Source organism: Geospiza fortis, unplaced genomic scaffold, assembly GCF_000277835.1.
Source record: "Geospiza fortis unplaced genomic scaffold, GeoFor_1.0 scaffold97, whole genome shotgun sequence".
Classification (NCBI taxonomy): Eukaryota; Metazoa; Chordata; class Aves; order Passeriformes; family Thraupidae; genus Geospiza; species Geospiza fortis.
This window is the reverse complement of record NW_005054343.1, coordinates 1,871,297-1,892,182: the sequence shown is the minus strand read 5'-3', so window position 1 is coordinate 1,892,182 and position 20,886 is coordinate 1,871,297. Positions and strand designations below refer to the sequence as shown.

The window sequence follows — 20,886 nt, the reverse complement described above, 5'->3', positions numbered from 1 at the left end:
AAAGAGTATTGAATCACCTGTAAGCATACTCAGCATTGCAGCTACTCCATGGATGTTGAACTCAACCTAATGATGAAGCATAAAGAAACCTTTTCAAACACTCTTTTAATATGTTTGCCCGAAGGAATTTCTAGATAATCTTTCATTTATTACAATATTGGTACATTGAAATTAATTATTTCATGTAGCAGTTTCTTTAGTTTCAGGGTAGTTGCAGAGTACAGTTGATGAGAGGTAACATTAGGAAAATCGGCAGAAAACAGGAAGATATTTCCTTCCACTGTTGAAACAGTGTTTAAAACATCTGTTTCCTGCTGTTTGTTGGAACCAGTGTGTTTTCAGTACCAGTGTATTTGGCTTAGTTTAACCTAAGTAATAGTATAGCAAGTCAGTGCATATTTAGATGACAATTAAAACCTTTGAAAAGGGACTTAAACTGAGCATTGCTCAAATAGTCTTTTAATTTTTCTTTTTTCTTCCTTCCCTAGGTCTTTTAACATTTATAAATTGTGCCTATGTTAAGTGGGGCACACGTGTGCAGGATATATTTACTTATGCTAAAGTCGCTGCTCTTATCGCCATCATCATCGCTGGACTTGTTCAAATCTGCCAGGGTAAGCTTGTAAAATTGTAGCAAAGGTTTGTGCTTATCAATTAAGCTGAGTGACTGATCTAAGGACTGTGAACTACCTCTGTATGTTTTATGAAATTCCTCAGTAAAAAAAGTGTAATACAGCCACCTTGAAGATACCCATAATATCAATGTTAAGCATTATCATGATACTGTATCATGGGATATCCATCTTATCTCAGTTGACTTTGAACTTGGTAAAAGAAGATAATTGACTGCTCAGCAATGTTGTGTTATTTACAGCCTGCAATACAGAATTAAAAAGGAACTGCAATACACAGAGACAGCAAAATACAGTGGGAGTGGTGAAAGTTACAAATTTCTCTAAGGAACATCCCTACTTTACAGTGAGATCAATTGAATATTTTTTTTTTTACAAAATGAATCTGTGGCCTGAAAGTGTCTGAATTTAAGGCACAAATGTGCTAAGAATATGTAGGTAGACTTGTGAAGCTACAGCTCTGTTTTTGCTCAAAGCCTGAGTTCTGTTATAGCTGTTGAGAATTAGAAAGTGTGTGTGTTGGGCATTGTGCCTTCAAGTTAAGAGAAATTCTGAACTTAGCTTTGTTCTTAGCCCTTCCTTTGGGAACAATTTGTTGGCGTGTGAGCTTAAGAAAATTACCATGTGTTCAAAGCTGCCATAAAGGGCTGTCTTTCCTTGGCAATCTGACAGTTTATGTCCTTTGCTCTAACTGGTTATTGTTGAAAGTTCATGAGCAAGATAATTACTGTGAACCAATCAAGAATATGCATATGTGAGCACCATAGTCCTTAGCACATCTGCCCATCCCTTGTTTCATAGATACCAAGCTTGTTCACATCTGATTTCTTTGACATTGTCTCCATTTTCTGTTCCTAAGTCAGCAGTTACTCCACCTATGTCTGTGCCAAGAGAGTAGCAATGTCTGATTGGGATAAAAAATAGAAAAGAAAAATAAGTAAAGATATTTTAGAGGCTTCAAATGTTACAGTTTTAATGGAGTCTAAACACTTCAGGATGCATAGTATAGGGCACGTTTTGAAGTTGCACAATAACTTGCCTTTCTGTTTTTGGTGGTTTTGTGTGTGTTTATATATAGAGAGAGTCTTAATATTAAACTGTGATTGATGAACTTGTCTTGACTTGCTTACAGTCAAAAGATGGCATAAGTTTTCACAAGTACTGGTCCAAAAACCACATATACACTTTAGCTTAGGAAAATTTTATCTTAACAGGAATACTTTATTCTCTGTTAATTTTTCTCAGTTTTCTATTATTAGTAGTAAAACCTTAAACATCCCTGTAGGTGTTTGTGTTTGTCGTAGTTATCTAAGTCAGTTGTAATCTTTGTTTTCTGCATAGGCAAAATGTTTGAAAATTTAAAAGGATAAAGAAGAATTGAGTGGGTTATAAACCCCCACACTTAACCTGAGTACTGTCATTGCCAATTGTTTATATCTTAGTCTGAACTTAATGTTCCTGAACTTCTTGAGCTACTGTGGACAAACCAGGTGTTTAGTTGTAGAACAGTATCATACACACAGAATAATTCATAGTAATTTGAAATGCCATGCTTATTCTCATAACTAAAACTTGGAGTAGAATTGGAAAAACGTTCTTAATAAGCAGATTTGAAGGGATTAGGGTTTCTGAGGTGTTTTTGTAATTGTGTGGCACATGGAAAATATTACTTATTGTATTTTATTATCCTATTTTTCGTTGCATCTTTTCCACATAGGACACACAGGGCACTTTAAGAACTCTTTTGAGGGATCCTCTATTGATATTGGAGAAATCTCCCTTGCATTATATTCCGCCTTGTTTTCTTACTCTGGTTGGGATACGCTCAATTATGTAACAGAAGAAATCAAAAACCCAGAAAGGTAAATGATTTGAGCTTTCTAAATGTGGATGGTCCCAGGTTGGTGGGTTTGTGGCTGTTATTCACTAACAAATTCTGAGCTTATACAGAAATGAGTGGAACTGCTGTACTGGTGAGGCTGTGGATGGCCAAGGGCAAAGATTTACTAAACTCCATTAAAAGTGAACAACAAATTAAAAAACAAGAACAATTAAGTGTAGATGGTTGCAGGAGGCTGTATTCAGTGCTAGACAACCTTCAGTTCAAGATGTTGTTACAATTTATTATAATAGGTGTCATTGTTGCAGTGGCACGTAAATGTTGTCTGTGTTTACCTGTGCAATCAATCTGATTTCATATTTAAGAATATTCATATTTTCCATTAATTTATACTCTAAAAGTGTGACTGGCTAATCTTGCCCAGTTGTGAGTCTGTAAGCAGACACCTTTATGTAGAATAGATTCCCTTTGATAATTTTTGCATCCAGATTGCTACAGCTGAATGATAAAGAAGAATGAGATTTTTTTTTTAGTTCTTCTGACTGATTTCGACATTTACAGTTTATTCCCTTCTGTGTTGGATGTTGAGTTTTATGCTGGGCATTCACCTAACCAGGAAAGCTATCTATTAAAATAGTGGATAAGTACTTTAAAGAAAACCTAGCTATTTTTAGTTAGATTGAATTCCAGATTTACAGTTTGTTTCTTTAAATCCTCTTGCAAAGCTTTGATACACATATTCGGAAGACACACATTTTGTATTTTCATCAGTCATTTGGTCCTTCAAATAATGGGTTTTTTTCTGCTGAAAACTTCTTTTTTGAGTATTGTTGCAATGCCTTTTCTTTTTAAGTTAGTATAGTGTACTCTGTTATCAGTTTGATAGCTCTTCTATTAGATGCATTGTTTTGAAAAACAGTTTTTCTCACAGGATATTTAGCTGATGAAAATTTCTTCATCATCATTTGCTCTAGATAGGCATCAGTGTCTAATACAACCTTCATTCTTGGTAGAATGGTAGCTGGTAAAGTGAACATCAAATTTCAGCTTTCTGCATTGACAGTTATTGGCAATCATGAGCTATTTCAGACTTTACAAAATTACTACAAGAATTACATATTTTTCATGTTCACTTGATTGGTAGTGCCTTCATGCTTGTCCACCCAAAAGTTGCAATGCACAAATTACGTTTGACATCATCCCTTGGCGTTAATCTTGGATGATGCAAAGTCCTTAAAATGCTATTTCAGATTTTTGTTACATTGTGTAATATTTCTGAATTAAATTCACAGTTTTTTGCTTCTTTTTCTTCTCTGTGCTGGGATTCATGGGTCTCTTACTGTGAGTGTGCAACCTTATAGAAGAGTCAAAACTCCCAGTTACTAATTTACTCATTTATATGGAAAATTGTGGGCTCTGTTTGTTTTTCTGCTTCCATGGCAGCAGACAGAAACAGCTGGACTTCTGGGCCTCAGGAAGTTTTTGAGGAAACTTGCGAAGTTTTAGTCAGACTGATAATTTTTATGCTTTGGGGTTTTGTTTTTTGGAGGTTTTTTATTGTTGTTACTGAAAACAATGTTCCTGGCAAATGCACATCAATGTCACCCTGCTGTGTTTGATTTCAAACTGGGCAAATGTGAGAGTAACACTCTCAATTCTGCTTCCCTCTTTAAAGCATTTGAATAGTCCTATGAGGTTTGAGGAAAGAATAAGACTGAGAAAAGCCAAAGCCACACATTAAAAATGTGTTTCTGTGGAGCTGCACACTCAGGGCAGTGAGTTTATCTCACAGTTAACTCTTACCTGCTCACATCTAAAGGTTAGCAGTTTCCTGTTACTCTTTGCTTGTTTTTGTGTAGCTTTCTAGGCCTGTGTTTGCTAGTAGGATACACCACATGCAGGGGCTCATGGCTGTTCAGCAATTTTAGATCTGCATCTCTGTTGTGCAGCCCAGTTAGTTTGTTCTCTGCAGTGATGAGTGCAGATATGAAGAACAGGGGTTGGGTTTAATAAATCTCGTTCCATCGGTTCCAGAAGTGCTGAAAGGACAACCCCATTCCCCAGGGAGAAGGAGTGCAGAACCTCAGCCCCTCTTTGGGTTCTAAATGTGGTAATTAACATGGACATTAGGAAATCATTTAAAGCATGTTAGTTTGAAGGCTGTTACTGCAGATGTGGAAACCTTGAAGTTAGAGTGTTTGAAGAGCAGTTGCAGAGAATCCCTTTTTACACATAATTTAGGTTCTAAGTTACTATAAAAATCTGATTTTTTCCAGTCTTCAATATTAGAATTTCTAGTTACAAAAGCAGCCAAACTGATTCCAGAGATACCGTTTTTGAAATATTTATGCTGTCTTCATTACTTTTCTCTGTATTGTAAATGATACAAATAAATAACTTTAATCTGTTACTAATGTAATTTTTCTTTTTCTTCAGTTGTGGGTTTTGGAGTTTTGGTTTGTTTTTTTTTTTGTCTTACAGGAACTTGCCCCTGGCTATTGCAGTGTCCATGCCAATTGTGACTATTATCTATATTATGACCAATATAGCTTACTATACAGTGCTGGATGCTCATGCTGTTCTCTCTAGTGATGCTGTGGCAGTGGTAAGTTGACCAAGTGTTACAAGTGAGTGTTTGAGATGCTTAAAAAATCATTGTAAGGGTATGAACAAAAACCAGATTCTCTGGCTGGTGGAAGAGAGTTCTATCCTCAGTGGAATCTTTAAGAAGACTTAGAGCATTGTATTCAGTGGATGAATGATAAAAGGAGGTGAGAATTAAGCTATTCAAAGAAATCTGATGAAAATGAGGCACTTTGATCTGCTCATATATTCTACATGTGACACAAGATACAGATTGCTTGTTGCCCTTTATGTAGTTGGTGCAAGTTGGTGTAGGTTGAAAATTACATCAATGAATTTTTAAAGAAACATGGTAGTAATATTGCTTCATTTTAGAATCTCTGGTGTAATCAAGCAGCAGCTACATTTCAGCCTCCTTGTTGCTATTTTGGGAAAAAGTGAAGTGGCTTTCTCCTTTTCAGTGAAGAGACTTTGAGCTGGAAATTGATGAAGTGAAGCTATTTCTGGTTTCTGAATTGACTGAAAGTTCTGAGTAAAAGAAGTATGAAAGGATCTTTCCAGAACGGGGTGGATTGTGTTTGGTGTTTGTGGGGGGGGGGGGGGGGCAAAAGAAATCATACCAAGGGGTTATATGGGAAAAGAAATTATAAAATGCCCCCCTTTTACAACACAATTGGTGTCATGTGGTATAGCCCCAGTGTTGGGGCTAAGAAATGGATTTTTTGAAACTTTTTTGTTGAAGAAATTTAAGTGATATAGCAACAGCCACCTTAAAAGTTCTGCAAATGCTCTTCAGATGGTTGCTGATTGTGTCAAATCACTCACTTTTTCAGTGATTCCTGTCAGAGTTTCACAGTTGACTTCTGTTTTACCTCCTTATAGAAACCATTACAACCTTTGCTATTAACTTTTATGGAGATGAAAATTACTCTGTAGCACAAACACAAATAAAGAAGAACAGACATTTTACCTCTTCTTTCACTATTACTGAACAACCTTTTTTATGTCTTTTGAGACTACTATTGTGCTTTTGTCTGTGAAAGAGGCAGCTGGCTCCACAGGCACTTTCTGGGCTGTTTTGTCTCCTGACTGGAAGCATACTGGCTGCACAGCCTGATACCTGCTTCCTGTGTTTGGTCATGCCTGTGGGCCTTGATTGAGTTCCTATGATAGGTGGTGTTTGGCAGCTTACTTCATTTACTTGGAAGAGCTAAAACTGGTTGGAGCAAACAGTTGTCCTGCATAGCCAGCTGTCATCTTTCTTGCAGCTGTACAGCTTTGTCAGTAAACTGTGGATAAAGAGGATGACTTCAATTGCATCTTTGAACATCACCCCGTGAGTGCAGTGTAGATCCATCAGTTCACCCTGGTGCTCTCATATTCTAGAGCAGGCTTGCTTTGCTTTGCCATGCTGCCTCAATGAACTGGAATGTGGGAGGCTGTGTGTTTTAGCTGTTTTATTCTTCTTTGCTGTATTTAATAAATATTGACTATTCTCAACTAACCACAAAGATATCAGGACCCTATACCTAATTTTCGGTGCCTGAGCCGGAATAGTGGGTACTGCCCTAAGCCTCCTCATCTGAGCAGAACCTTGCCAACCTGGAGCTCTTCTTTTTTCTAACTGAATTCAGACAGAAATTTTTAAGTTCTTCTTAGACCTTTTGGGTATTACTTCTCTTCCTTCATTGGCTTCACTGGCTTCTTTTCTGAAAAGGAAAATCCGCTTGTCCTTAGCCATCAGTGTCATGTTCCTCTTCTTTGCTTGCACAGGCACTTCCCAGTAAGGTTTCTTTGGATGAAGAGCACATCCCATACCTTTGCTTTTAGAAGGACAGTTGTTCAGTAAGTTATTTGCCTTCTTTCTTGGAGCTAGCTGTAATTCACTGCCAATGCAACACTCCTGATGGCAGCTGCATGGAAGTTCTCTGGCTTTGGAGTCCAAGCTGAAAAGCTGAGCTGAACTTGAGAATGATATATTATATTTTCAGTATGAGATGGGTAAGAGACTTGGGAAACACTGAACCATTGTTCTACAGCTAGCTATGAAAGATGCTAAGAAGAGGATAAACACCTGGGAAGGTTTAGGTCAAATATCTTCAGCACCTACATGAAAATATAAATGGAACTGTTTTACTGTTGGAGCTGACATTGGAAATTTTAATGTGGGCTGTACAGAAGAGATAACTTACATGCAAGTAGGAATGCAGTGTATTCATACAGCAGAGTAGTGCTGGTTCTCTTGCCATAAGATTGTATTCAGTGACCTAAAAATGAAGTGGGATTTGTATGCTGGACTTCTTACTGCACTGGTACCTTTTTCTCCCAGTAAAGGTGTTGCCAATAATACAACGAGAGGATTATGTCTGTTGAGTAGAATTGATCAACGGCATGGTAATTGAAACAAGAATTACAGGAAACACATTTAAATTGTTTTCTTTTGCACCTTTACAATTTTCTGGGTTTGGTTGATGGGCACTCTTTGTTTTAATATATGTGACAATAAATCTAATTTGGTCAGTGGGGAGAGATGTCATACAGTATCCTGACAATGTAATCTATGGCAGTGGGAGAAAACTTCTGCTCAGGTGCTTTTTTTTGCATGTGCAACTTCCTGATTGCCATATATCAGGAGTTTGTTTTTGTTAGGCAATAGCACCTTAGAGTCCTCAGAAGCTCAAAATTAAGAAAACTTACTGTAGTTCTGACTGCCAGATCTTCCTATAATGTGGGAATGTATTTATACTTCGCCTCAAGAGAAAATTCAAAGCAGAATTAATTGTGTTTCCAAAATACCAGTTAGTACTATATATACACACACACATATATCTCCTTACTGGTCTGTATGATTTTCATGTCAGAATGTTAATAGAACTTGGTCTGGAAAAGCTCCTGGGCAATAGGATCTTGAAATGAGTTGATGTGAAGAGGCTCTGTGGATGCCTTTTAAACTTTCCTAATAGAAACACCCAATAATCTTTGGGTATTTTTTTGGTATAAGTTTCTTATTCACGTTAGGCTACATTCTTGTTGCATTTCTCCGTTTGTCCCTCCAATCAATACTGTGTGCTGCTCTGCCAGCCTCACACGTGCTTGTGGCTCCATATGATCTCAGTGTAGTCTGACATTTCTCCTGTGCCTCTAAGTACACTTCTAATGTGCAGCTAAGTGTGATGAAACAGTTCTCATCTTGTGATTTGTAATATGAATGTGGGTCTTGCTACTCATCTGTGTGCCTGAATTACTGAGTGTGAGGCAATATCCTGTGTGTTTTGCTGTGGCAGCTCTTGATGCTGGAATTTCTGCTGCTTTTAGTTCAACCTGTTTGTACAGAACTGTTGTTTGGACCTTTAAAAGGACAAAAAAGTTTTCTTGCAAACCATTTCAAACTTACCAGCTGATGATCATGAGATCAAACTAACCCAAGACAAAAATAAAATGTAGTTTATTCAGTCATTCATGCCTTGAAACAAAGCTGCAATTCAGTTTTTGACCATTCTTCTGGGAGTAATGTAACATTTTAGTTATGATTAAATAAGGGCAGCTCAGCTGAGAAGTGCATGGCTAGAAAGCCTCTTCCTTCATTATTATTCCCTGATGTTTGAAAAAAAAATCAAAACTGAAGGGGACAATTCCAGCTGCATGTCCTACAGTGTGCATGTATCCATGTATACCTTACATATTCAGTGGATGGGAGGGCATAAAAGAACCGTATCTGTAATTGCAAGGGTTACATCAGCACTTCTCTGAATTCTCTGTTTCCAAGCTGTTAGAAGCAGTTATAATTCAAGTCTGGACTACAGGATTTGTCAGACTATAGCAGAGATGACAATTTAATCTCTTAATCCTTCTTGCTCTTTAGACTTTCTCAGAAGAACCCTGAGATGATATCCTTCCTCATAGTGGTGGTTTTCTCCTGTTATGGTGGACTAAATGTTTCTGCTTATAGCTACCTCCAGGTAGGCTCCCCTGTCATCCTCCACATACCTTTGTGAATGCTCTATTCTTTCCTCCATTGCCAGCTCATTTGTTTTTATACATGCACTTCACAACTCCCAGAAGTAGTGGTAGTTAAAGTAGAATTGGTGAGGAGCTCAGCTCAGAGCCCAGGTCTGGCTCATTTCTGGAGGATCCATGATTGTACAGTTGTGGTTTTAGCAGAAAGCAACCACTAACTCTTCTACTTTTTCCTCCTCCTTTTCCTTCTTGGTGCAGTGCACTCAGTGGGCATGCTTGATAACTTGATTTTGTGTTGTACTTTCCTCTACCCTGCCTTCTTATGCAAAATAATCCTCTGATATGCATGCAGTGAATGTTTCTTGTGGCTGATTTTACTTAGACTTCAGTAACTCTTTTAGCAAGAAATGCTGTGGAGATCTTTGGGTTTGTCTTTGTTCACAAGAGACTATAGCTGAGCTTTGAAGAAGACATTTCTTGGCATCTGTTGAAAGGAGGGTATTGAAGGATTTATAAATTTATATTCAAGTGTCTGAGTAGTAGTAATGAACTTGGCTGATTTTTGTTATAAATAAAGGTGAAACCCTGTCAGAAAACACCTGCCTAAAGGCAGATGAGTCTTTATGTTCATGTTAAGCTGGTGAATATCAATAGATAGATTAGACAAACTTCAGGTACCTTTCAACTTTGTTTTGCTGAAAGATCATTTTGCAGGCAGATAGATCTACTTGACAAACCAAGCTGAACTTTTTTTAGATTATTCTCAATTAGTCTTTTGTATTGCCTCACCTCAAGTTTAGCTCTTGAAGTTTCTCTACCCTTTGCTCTGTGATGAATCCCAACTACAGCGTTAGAAAGTAGATTGGAAATGACAGTGTTTGGTATAGGTTGTCACTACATTACTCTTTTTTTTAAGAGTCTGACTTGTACAGCTCTAGGGAAATCACTTATTTAGACTTTGAGCTGGATCAACAATTGAGGTAGAACATAGCCTGCATCCAGAATACAGTGAATCTGTAGCATTTTGGTCTGTATATAATTTGTGGGTTTTACTGTTTATATGAATTAAATGTTTTTTTCCAAGATGTGGAACAGTATTAGCATCTCCTAGAACAATTGGATACACATTACAGGATGGAAATAGCCTTTGAGTTAGTCCTGCACCTGTCATTCACACTGGCCCATTTCCAGATGTTTCAAAAGGAAATAGAAAAGAACATCATTGGAAAGAACATCTTTAGAGGGAAAAAATTTCTCAAAAATGTTATATTAGCTAATTTGCATCCTTCAGCATAAGATTGCATTAATAGGTTTTTTTCTCTCTTCTTTAGCTTCAGCTGTTAATATTACTTATCTAAATGCTTATCCTTTAGGCAGTTTTACTAAACTTCTTAATTCTCTAACATCTTGTTCTGTAGCTTAACTTAATATATTAGAACAAAAAATCCTCGAGGAGTTTTGTGTCTGGTAATTTCACTTATTGTTTGGTTTCAGAAATCGGCAGTTCAGGTTTAAATATTCCTTTAAAATATTACAACAATTGCTTAGTAGAGTTTTCTTCTTGTCCTCATTCTTGTTCTGGAAGAGTTGTCTTAATTCATTGACTGGATCATAACAAATTACATTCTGCTTCAGGGGACTGCTGCTTGCTAATGTAAAATGTTCAAATCTTTGTTTGAATACTTATACATGAGTATGTACCTTTCTGTTTCCTTAAATAGTGACTTCATGCTGTCTGATGTAGACATGATTCTTTTGCTACTATGACTGTTAGTTTGCTTCTGTAAAAGAAATGCTGGAAGTGATTTAGTTATGTGTAGGTAGGACTTGGGATGGTAGGATGGCTTCCACCCACATCCTCTGAACACAGTGTGAGGGCATTTCTGCCTCACTTCATGCTAGTGTCCAGATATGTACAATGTTCAGACCAGGATGGGAGGTGGAATACCTGTCAGTCTGCATGAATTAAATTTCTTCATGTTTCAAATGTGTTGTCTGGTACTTTAGGTCTCTCTGACTTTTTTCTCCATCCAGGAGGTTGAACGGAATAGACCAGGACAGTATTTTGCAAAGTATTACCCATTTTTGTTTTAGATCCAAGATTGCTGGCAATCAGTGGCTCTTACCACTTGCTGTGAAACTTTGATGCTCCTGACTTCTTGGTTTCAGAGCTCTGCCATGGACAGTCACCACAGTTTCTTGCAGTATTGTCTAGCAACACCAAGTATTGAGCAGTTGATAAGATCACTTGCTCTGTTATTTGCCAGGTTGTGAGAGTAGAGTCCAGAGGCCCTGCCAGTGGAGCTAAAGAAAAAGACGCTGCTTAGGAAACTGAAAAAAAAAAAAAGGAAATTAAAGTAGATTCCTACAATAGAATCTATCAACAGTAGCTGTGATGTTGGCAGTGGTTATTCACTGCAATATGGCACTTCCCTGTTTGGTTAGGTAATATTTTTAGTAATCCAAAGAATGTTCACTTGTGTTCTGTAGGCCAGATAATAAAATATAGTAGGATTGGGAAGAAAATGCTCAAAACATTTTTTTTCCCTTGTGAGCAGAAAATATGACTTCACATGCTTGGCTAAAGAAGTTTGTGTTTATTTAGAATCCATAAATAAATAAAAGATCTGTGTGATTCCTTGTTCTGCATTATAAACTGTCCTTACTGTGTTACTATTTTTCCATACAAGTGTATTACAAAAGCTCTGATGTCTTATTTTTACATATTCTTTTTTGCAGATATTTTCATGTTTCCTTTTCTTTTCCCTTTCATCAGACATTTGCTGACAGGATATTTGGTGTATTCAGCTGGACAATTCCCATGGCTGTAGCCTTTTCTTGCTTTGGAGGACTTAATGCTTCAATTCTAGCATCATCAAGGTAGTGCATACCTCTTTCAGCTTGACAAATGTTCATAAGTCCTTTTACATGCTGCTGTTATGCTGATCTATGAGAGAGGCAAAAATACTTTTAAAACTCAACCTATAATGAATAGCCACAATAAAACCACAGATCTAAATAAACCTCTGTGTGTGTTTGTACATACACCCTTAACACTGCCTTGTTTCCCCAAAGCATTCCTGAGTGTATGCAGAGCATAATTATAAGATCAAATGAATTTTGTCTGGTGAAAATGAATCAAATGAATTTTGTGTGGTGAGTCCTCAGGCCTTCTGATTGTTTGCATTACCTTCCATTTTAATTGATAGAATAATTCTAGCAAGTTTTTGTTTTCAAATGTATTTATCTAAAACTTACTGATCTTTTAATATCAGTATTTTAAATCTTTGTACTTGGAAAAACCCTAAAAAACTTGCTACTGCTATGAAGCTGCAATCAGAAAGCTTAGGATACTTTGTGGAACCTTTTCTTTGAGCACTGATTGTGGATGTAACTAGCAAAAGTTTTAAATAGATTTATTCAGGCATTTTAATATTCTTCCTATCCATTGAATGAATTTGCAATGTCTCTACTGAGAAGAAATATGATCATTTGGTGAAGCAGTCAATATAGAACAGTTGGTAATAAAATTGTGTGTTTGTTTTTTGAGCATGTGGTTGAGTGACATCATTTTAGTGACCTGGCAATCTCTTCTGGTTGGCATTGAAAACTATTCTTCCCTAAGCTGGAATGATTTCAGTGCTAGCTTTTAGAATTTTGTGAAACAATAGAAATTTGTTTCAGTTACTGTAGATATTGCCTATTTTACCTGTAGGATGATTTTTAAAAAAAGGTTAACAGCTTGTTTCTAGAAGCTTACCTATCTCTCAATGGTTGTTGTACAGTACATCTTTATAAGAAGGTTCCAGTTTAAAGGACAGAAATTCAGTGTTGTAAACATTTATTTTGACTGGTGTTGTTATTTGATTTTCTGTAATATATTCTCTCTTGCCTGTGGTCTCAACATGTGTTTTACTGCTTTTTTTCAGGCTATTTTTTGTAGGATCTCGGGAAGGTCACCTTCCTGATCTGTTGTCTATGATCCACATAAAGAGGTTCACACCTGTGCCAGCTCTGCTCTTCAATGCAAGTTATTGCTTTTCTTTTCAACTAATTAGATGGGACACACAGCACAGCTTCCCTCAAAATGGAGCTTCAACACAGGGCTATAAAAATGTACACAAATATATATGTATAAAAAATAACATGAGAAAAGTATAAAAGAACTAGTCCGTGTACGTATTGTATTTCATGCTGAAGTCAGAACATCAGTTTAGCAGAAGGGCGTGCCATAGGAAATGTGTTCTGTTTACAATGGATTGCATTTTCAGTCAGTTGAAACTGCAACTAATAATTGACCTATTGTGTATAAAAGATTTCTGCTGCTCAAGACTGAATAATTCCTAGAGCTCAAAGTGCTTCTCTCAGATCCTTATTGCATCTAAATGCAGCTGAGAAACCCAGTCCCCTGAAAAAGAATGTAATTTATTGTGATTCAATTAATGAATTAAGGCAACTTTTTCAGAATAAGAATATGAATTATTGAAAGGAAAACTTAAAAAAAATTCACAAGAGATAAAATATACTATCAATCAAGTTGATTGCTGAGGGAGTAATTTTTTGAGGCACAAAATTATGCCAGACAGGAGTAAAAGGTGTTACTTAAAGGCAAAAGCCAGGATAAACAGTAAGTTTCAAACCTTTGGGATTAGATTCTTACTCTTGTTCTTTTCTGACAGTGTTTTATGACCCTTATTTACCTGGCTGTGGAAGATGTTTTCAAGCTGATTAATTACTTCAGCTTCAGTTACTGGTTTTTTGTTGGTCTGTCTATTGCTGGGCAGTTATATCTACGTTGGAAAGAACCGGATCGGCCAAGACCTCTTAAGGTAATACTTATTACACAATTGTTAAAAATCCCTGACTTCCATATAATATAAAAGTACTGTCTAAAATCTGGACCATACATGTTAAGTCTAAAGGTTACAGATTGATCAGGACATAAAGTGTGGTTTCCCTTTGATATTGTACCATGAAAGTTAGCTTGTCTGCTAGGTAAGAAGAAGAGATTGTTGTGTCAGTGTACTCTAGTATTATATGGTCGTTCAATAAGTACCCCTTCTGTCTGCCCACTGGAGAATGTCTCAAGAGCCTAACATCATAGTTAGCCTTTTATCTAGCAGCAGAAATCTCTGGTTGGAATTGCTCAAGTTAAGTAACTCTGTGGATCACCTTTAGCTCTGATGGTATCTGGTCCTCTAACCTCATGTTTTGATACTCTACTCAAAAAAGTCAGTGATTCTTGTTTCCCAAGTTTTACTGATTTTGTCTAAAAACATTTCATGCCACTATGCACTTTCTGTCAGCACAGCAGAGTTACCATACTTGATTACTTTTGCAATATTTAGCAACAGTTCTGTTAAGAATAATTCTGCAATTTGCTTATCATCCTAAATAGCCAGATGTATGAGAGGAAGAGCAGAGAATTCTACAGAGGGTGTTTCAGAGAGAAAAGTCTGTATCATAATGTTTGTAACTATAGATAGTGAATATTTCATTAACATTGTGTTCTCTTTTTTCTGTCTACAGCTGAGTCTGGCTTTCCCAATAATATTCTGTATATGCACAATATTTCTGGTGGTAGTGCCACTCTATAGTGACTTTATAAATTCAGTGATTGGAATTGGCATTGCTTTATCTGGAATTCCATTCTTTTTCTTGGGAGTCTATTTACCTGCATCAAGGAGACCTCAATTTATTAACAAGATTATGGGTAAGTTTCTTTGTTTGCTGGAGATGTTGTTAGAAAAGAGGAAAAGTAAGTAAGTGACTCTTGATCTGTTCATGGAAAGGGTTGTGGTGGGCTGACCCAGCTGGGTAGCCAGGGCTGGCCCAGCAGCACGAGGGACAGAACAGAAGAACAAAGGTGGGAAGACCTGCTGGTCAAGTTAAAGAAAGTTTAGTGAGTGAAGAGGGGAAAAAGCCCTGCTGCTGCAAGAGCAATCAGTCACACATCTCACAGGCAGCCCAGGGTGCAGCCAGTCTGCAAGCAACAGCTGTGTGGGGAAACACTCCCACAGGCAAACACTTCTTGCTCAGCCCTCTTGTATTGCTGGACATGATACCAGATAGCATGAAATAGCCTTTGCATAGCTTGGGTGAGCTGTTCTGGACATCTTCCTGCCAGACTTCCTGCCCTCTCCCATCCTGCCAGCTGCAGGAAGAGCTGAGTAAGAGGAAAGAAAAGAATCATTGATACTGTTCAGCAATAGCCAAAACATCAGGAAAAAGTCTTTAATTTGAACCAAGATTGATGATTGTAAAAAGTTTGAACATTCTTGGTAGCACAAACTGTCCAGATTTACTGAATCAGTTATTTGAAAATAGATAGATTTTATGTGAGTAAGAATGGAATTCTGCCTTCTGTTCAATTACAGCAGTTAAATTACACAAATTTCAATTTTTCTCCATCGGTGCTCTTTTGTTATTGTCATATGTGAGACAGCCATGATGAGGGATGTGGTAAGGAAGGTTTATAGCATAACCTGACCCTGAAAGCAGGATGTGGTGCTGCAGTAGTAGAATGTGTGTAAATACTCAGTAATCTTGTAGCTTTCCCTGTGTGCTATTACGTTTTACTCTCTTTATTCCACAAATTTTACACCCTTAATTATAGAGAAAAAAGATTTTACTTCAGTTACTTGGCAAGGTGTCTAAGAAGCAGAACACCCTAGGATATCAACAGAACAGTTTAAAATTCTGTTAAAAATGAGTGGGACACTGTTATTGTACTAGCTTTTATTGTTTGTTTCCCTAAAGAGAGGTGAGACAGCATTCCTGACAGCTTTCATTAGTCAGATGTGTTTTGTAATTAGAGTTGAGATAGGTGGCTGTTGTTCTAATCTGTCTCCAATTTCTCTGCAGGTGCAGTCACACGAAACATGCAGCTGCTCTGTTACTGTGTTTTAACAGAGACGGACCCAAATGAAGAAAAGAAACCAGAAATCAAATCCAAGTAAAGTTTAAAGCCATTACAAGAAGTAGGAGAGAGGATAAAATAATTACACAAATGAAAGGGACAATCTGGAACTAGAAGACACAGAAAAACTGTTTTTTGTGGTCTTTCAGAAATGCTGAAAATATTCTTACTTGCAGATGGATTCCAACGTGGGTCATGCCCTTGTGTCATCCTGCTAAACTGTGGCATGTTTTCAGGGCAGGTTTTCATTGGATAATGATTACCTACTCATTAGCTACTCACACAAGCTGTGTGTCAATACTGTTTCTTCTTCAGAATTGGTACAAAAATGGTAAGAGCTAATGGATCAAATTAGATATCAGCAGAACCAGGTGGTGAAGTAATGCATTATTACATCAGACTAAAACCCACTTTGACTCCGAAGACTAAGTAATTTCCAGCTTAATTCTGAGGGATGCTTGCATGAAATGATTTGCTGTACTGTCTCAGTTATTTTCCCAGAAGAAAACTGGTCACAACAAACTACTTCATTTGTTTTTCTGCCCATAATGATAAATTAAGTTCTGCTCCGTTATTTATAGACTGAACCAACCTTTCTCCCTTGAAGATTTTATTCTGTATGCTACATGGAAATGTATGTGACTGTGGCAAGGATTTAATCAACTAAGCATCTTGCCACTGAAGATTTGATTAATGCTTGATTTTTTTTCTTTTCAACTCGTTGGTACTTTTGTGTTGTATTGTGTTCTCATATGTTTTAGCTGTATAAAGTTTTACTTTGGTTTATCCCAGTTTCCCCCTGTTATAATGGTTCTGCCCCTGCTTCCTCCTCCCTCCTTTTTATGTCAATCTCCCTACCTCCTCCCCCTGTTCCCCAAAAGTGGCTGAATCCTTCCCTTAACCCCTCCCTGGTGTCCTGTCCATCACTCGACAGCCCATCCCCTCCCTCTAGAAACTTCTACCAAGGGCGTTGAGTGATGCTCAGCCCTGCACAGGGAAAGAAACTCTTATGCATATGCAGGGTTACAAAAGAAATCGGGGTGCCTCTGGCTCAGGCATGAAAAACTGTATAAAATAGCCTTGCTGGAAGCGGCACTCGTGAACAGAGGGAGGTCTGATGCGATAGAGGTCAGATCCAGGTTCACCGAGCGCCGACCCCAGGCTCAACGCTGTCTCTTTGGCTGTGGTTTTTGAGGACTGTATTTGGTCGCAGAAGATTAAATCTTTTGCATTTTGATAATTTGGCTTTTCGATTGATCATTTATAACACACCTGTTATGAATATGAACGAGGTCAAATTTTCTCTGGAAAAAGAGGTGTCATTTATTAAAACAGCTGCAAGGAACAGAATACCTAGGATAAGGCCAAGCACACACACAGCGAGCCAAAAACACTATCCCCAAGTGCACTGGGTTCTCCCCAAAAAGCAAGTTTCCAAAAAGAAGAACCCCATCCCCACCAAACTCCCCCCATTTATAGTCCCCTTCGAGTCCAGGATTGGTCCATTATGGATCCCATGGTGATTGGTCCATTTCCAGGCTCCTCACTGGTCTTGTACATTTCCTCCACTACACACGCTGTTCATTCTGGACCAATCGTTTCTGCAGGGCTTCGAATGATTGGTCAGATCTTCCATCCAAACCCTCTTCAACCTCACCTTGCCACACCGGACCTCCATTCCACCCAACCCTGGACCCTTCTCATAGAACATTCTAATAACCCCCCCAAACTCTTAACATAATACAATTAGTATTACATAATATATACAATATAATTGAACTATACACTAATCTAACATAACTTAACTTTTACCTGTAACACACCCATCTGTTTAATGTCCATCAGTTGAAGGTGGCTGCTCCGATTCTCTTACAGCAGCAAATGTTCACCTTCAGTGTGCATTTCATCTCCAAAACCAGGCTGTTAGTCAGAACCCAAATCTTCAATCTGATCGTATCCAAATTCCTGCAAAACCTCCTGTCGATATTTGTCCCATGTTCTTCTTCTGTAACATTGGTCCTCATCACTGAAGCTCTCTTCAGAATCTGCAGAGAAAGCATCAACACTTCTAGATTATCCCTTCTTTTTACTTAAAAAATTAAGTTAATCAGACTAGTTTAAACTTCTTGAGAAACTAATGAAGTCTGAACAACTTCTGTATGAGCAGGGGTTTGAACTGTGCTTGAAGGACTCTGGAGTAGGGACTTCAGAAGGCAGAGGCAGTGTTTCACAAGCATGTGGACCCAAGTCATGGATTCCTTCTGTAAGCAAGCAAACCTTTGCAATTCCAGCAGCCTCAAATTGACTTCTCAATTTTGTCTTTTCACAAACACTAATTTCTCTTCTAGTTCCAAGAAAGAGAATCCTCTTCTACATGCATTTCACCATTTTAAGAGCAGAATCCTACCCCAGCAGTGCTCAGTTAAGTTGCTTTTCTAGGGATAGCATGTAAAAAAGAGGGGATGCATACATGCAGGAAAGCAAACAGCATTTATGACAGGTGTACCTTTTTCTCCATCTTCCTCAGGCAAGAATTCATCTTCCTCAGGATAATCATTACGCCAGTTATTTTCATCATTTTCATCATCTTCATCGTCATACACTTCCTCTGGACCAGGATCATCATTTACCTGCACGTCAACACAAATCACAATGCTGAGTGTCTGTATTTTCATCCAGCTGTGCAATACTGTACAGCTCAGAAATAGCCAGGAAATACTTATTGATGGCAGGCAGAAGGAATCTGTGCAGTGACACAGGGCACACTGCAGGAGAATTTGGAATTGTCACTGCATTCACCACACCACTTCAAATCTGCTTGAGGTGAAAAATGAGTGAAGTCCCACACGTATGTGTTCCACTCCAGCATTTCAATGCTAATGTCTAGCTTAATCCTATTCACTTCAGCAGTAGTGTAATAGATGAAGGAAGACAGAAGATCATTTCAGGCCCCCAATATACAAGTCTGTTGATCACAGGAACTATACAACACAAGACTAAAGCTTACATTAAACTTCCTAACTCCACAGTCACGGAAGAAGAATTGATTATGAAAAAATCTCTGATATGAAGATTAAAGTCAAGTCCTCGAATAGTGTAAAAGTTGTGTGTTCCCCCTTGCTCTTGTTTTCATTCAGTCCTATTTACAATGCCATTTTAAGGGCTGTCTCCTAATTGCAAGCAAGACATAAATGACTCAAGTTTCCTGTGCCAAAATTGAATTGTCAGTTTGAAACCAGACAGATTCTTCTCATGACTTGAGCAGCATCCCTTCCAGTTTGTCATATGATGCCCTGGGATCAAGAGTAACCTGCAGGAACGCGAGACTGGCAGTTACAAAAGGCCTAACACACAAGTCACTGAACATACATGTAGTGTCTACCTTAAAGGGCCTTTCTTGGCATGGCAGCTTCCAAGAGCAGAATTTTAAACATCTTTTATTTGTGGTCTTTCTAATTGAGAAAAGATTGTTTTTTCTGCACTCTTACCCATTCATATTCTTCTCTATAGGGCTGTACAGAGAGGATATTTTCAATCCAGTCAGGGGCTGATGTTTCTTTATAGTAGATGTCATAAACATACTCATCTTCTTTGTGACCATGTTGTTCTTTACCATCTTCAGAAATGTTTAAACGCTCACGGATCATCTCTACTGCATTGCAGAGGATTGCATCTGGATTGGTCTTCTGCTGAGAAAAAATGAAAAATATTTCCACTAAAGTCATACACAGTCTCATTTACAGCCAACAGTTTTCAGATGAAAAGAGAACTTATCCATCAGACCAGGGCAAAGGAAAATAGGGCGGTACAAGCCCTTCCTTAAGCAGCAGCTCTGCACACTGTCTGTTTCAACATTAGTGCACTCAGGATCCTCATGAAACATTCCAACTTGCAATCTAGTTAAAGTTCCTATTAAATAGTGGAATATTTAAGAGTGCAAGAAAACTCCCACAGCAGTCTGCCCACATGTGCCACTCAACAGCCATACCAAAGTACTTTAAGTACCCCAAGTTCATAGCTGACCTGTGGGTTTGCAGTGGTAACACTGGAATCTCCCACTGTCTCCTCTTCTTGTATAATATCAAACAGCTGGAATTTCCCACAGCAGTCTGAACTTTTATCCCCAGCACCGCTCTCCTCTGGTGAAGCATCCTGCAGTGCTTCAGACCCCGACCTGTCCCCGTGGGGCACGGCCTGTCCGTCTGTGGCAGGTGCAGCTGTGTGGGCGCAGTGGGGCCGGTGGCTGGAAATGACCCGGTACCGCTTCTCCTTCCTTTCCGCCTGCTTGGCACAGCGCAGCTCCTGAAGGATTTGCTGGGCGCTTCCCAAAGGGGGCCGCAGGCTCTGAGCTGCCTTGTCCCGCGTGATGGCATCTTTAACATACTTCTGAACTGGTTCGTTCTGGGGGAAAGGAACAAAGAGGAGGAGGAATCTAATGATAACATCAATATAGCAAGTCATCCTCCTTCCTAGAAGGGATGAAGAACCGCAGTAACAGTAATCCTAACAACATTCAAGTAACTTCTGCTATGACTTTAAGCAACATAATCATAATGTTCTCTTGTTATGAGGGGAGAAAAGCACAAGATATAGAAGTCCTGAGACTATTTCAATTTGATTTTTAAACAACTTTGTGGTATAGAATAGCTCTCCAGACAAAAACACATGCCTTTGGAAGACTGCAACAGACCTAAATGTAGGGCATAATATCCTTTACTTTATCCTAAGAAGACCATTTCCCAAGAGGGACAAGTCTTACTCAATAGAAAAGGCTGGATGGCAGCTCTTATCCTTGTAGGGCGGAGCTTCAGCATCTCTCTAGGCAGAAATTCAAGCTTCACTTATTGACTGTTGTGTAGCTTCCAAGTGAGGAAGAGTGTAGAAAAGTGTAGAGAAGGGAGTGCTGGGCACAGCTGGTCACGGGGGTCAGTGCGTGCTGGGAGCCGGAGCTGTGC

At 38.4% G+C, this 20,886-nt stretch overlaps 2 protein-coding genes across 2 annotated transcripts in view; one reads left to right on the top strand and one right to left on the bottom strand.

Annotated features, from left to right (window-relative positions):
• SLC7A6 (solute carrier family 7 member 6) overlaps positions 1–17,171 on the top strand; it is a 21,187-nt gene extending 4,016 nt beyond the window's left edge. Inside the window, exons 2-9 of the mRNA XM_005422729.2 lie at positions 489–614; positions 2,350–2,494; positions 4,954–5,077; positions 11,789–11,892; positions 12,942–13,038; positions 13,692–13,841; positions 14,542–14,725; positions 15,877–17,171. Coding sequence (XP_005422786.1) covers positions 489–614; positions 2,350–2,494; positions 4,954–5,077; positions 11,789–11,892; positions 12,942–13,038; positions 13,692–13,841; positions 14,542–14,725; positions 15,877–15,971 — 1,025 coding nt within the window. The 3' untranslated portion in view covers positions 15,972–17,171. The remainder of the gene's footprint in view (positions 1–488; positions 615–2,349; positions 2,495–4,953; positions 5,078–11,788; positions 11,893–12,941; positions 13,039–13,691; positions 13,842–14,541; positions 14,726–15,876) is intronic.
• Positions 17,172–17,229: 58 nt separating this feature from the next.
• Positions 17,230–20,392, bottom strand: SLC7A6OS (solute carrier family 7 member 6 opposite strand). Its single transcript, XM_031058389.1, has 4 exons — positions 19,955–20,392; positions 19,420–19,620; positions 18,438–18,561; positions 17,230–17,976 (listed from the first exon to the last, which is right to left on the bottom strand). Exons 1-4 carry the CDS (start codon positions 20,390–20,392, stop codon positions 17,855–17,857), a joined length of 885 nt encoding a protein of 294 aa, XP_030914249.1. The 3' UTR covers positions 17,230–17,854.
• Between the last annotated feature and the right edge of the window lie 494 nt (positions 20,393–20,886).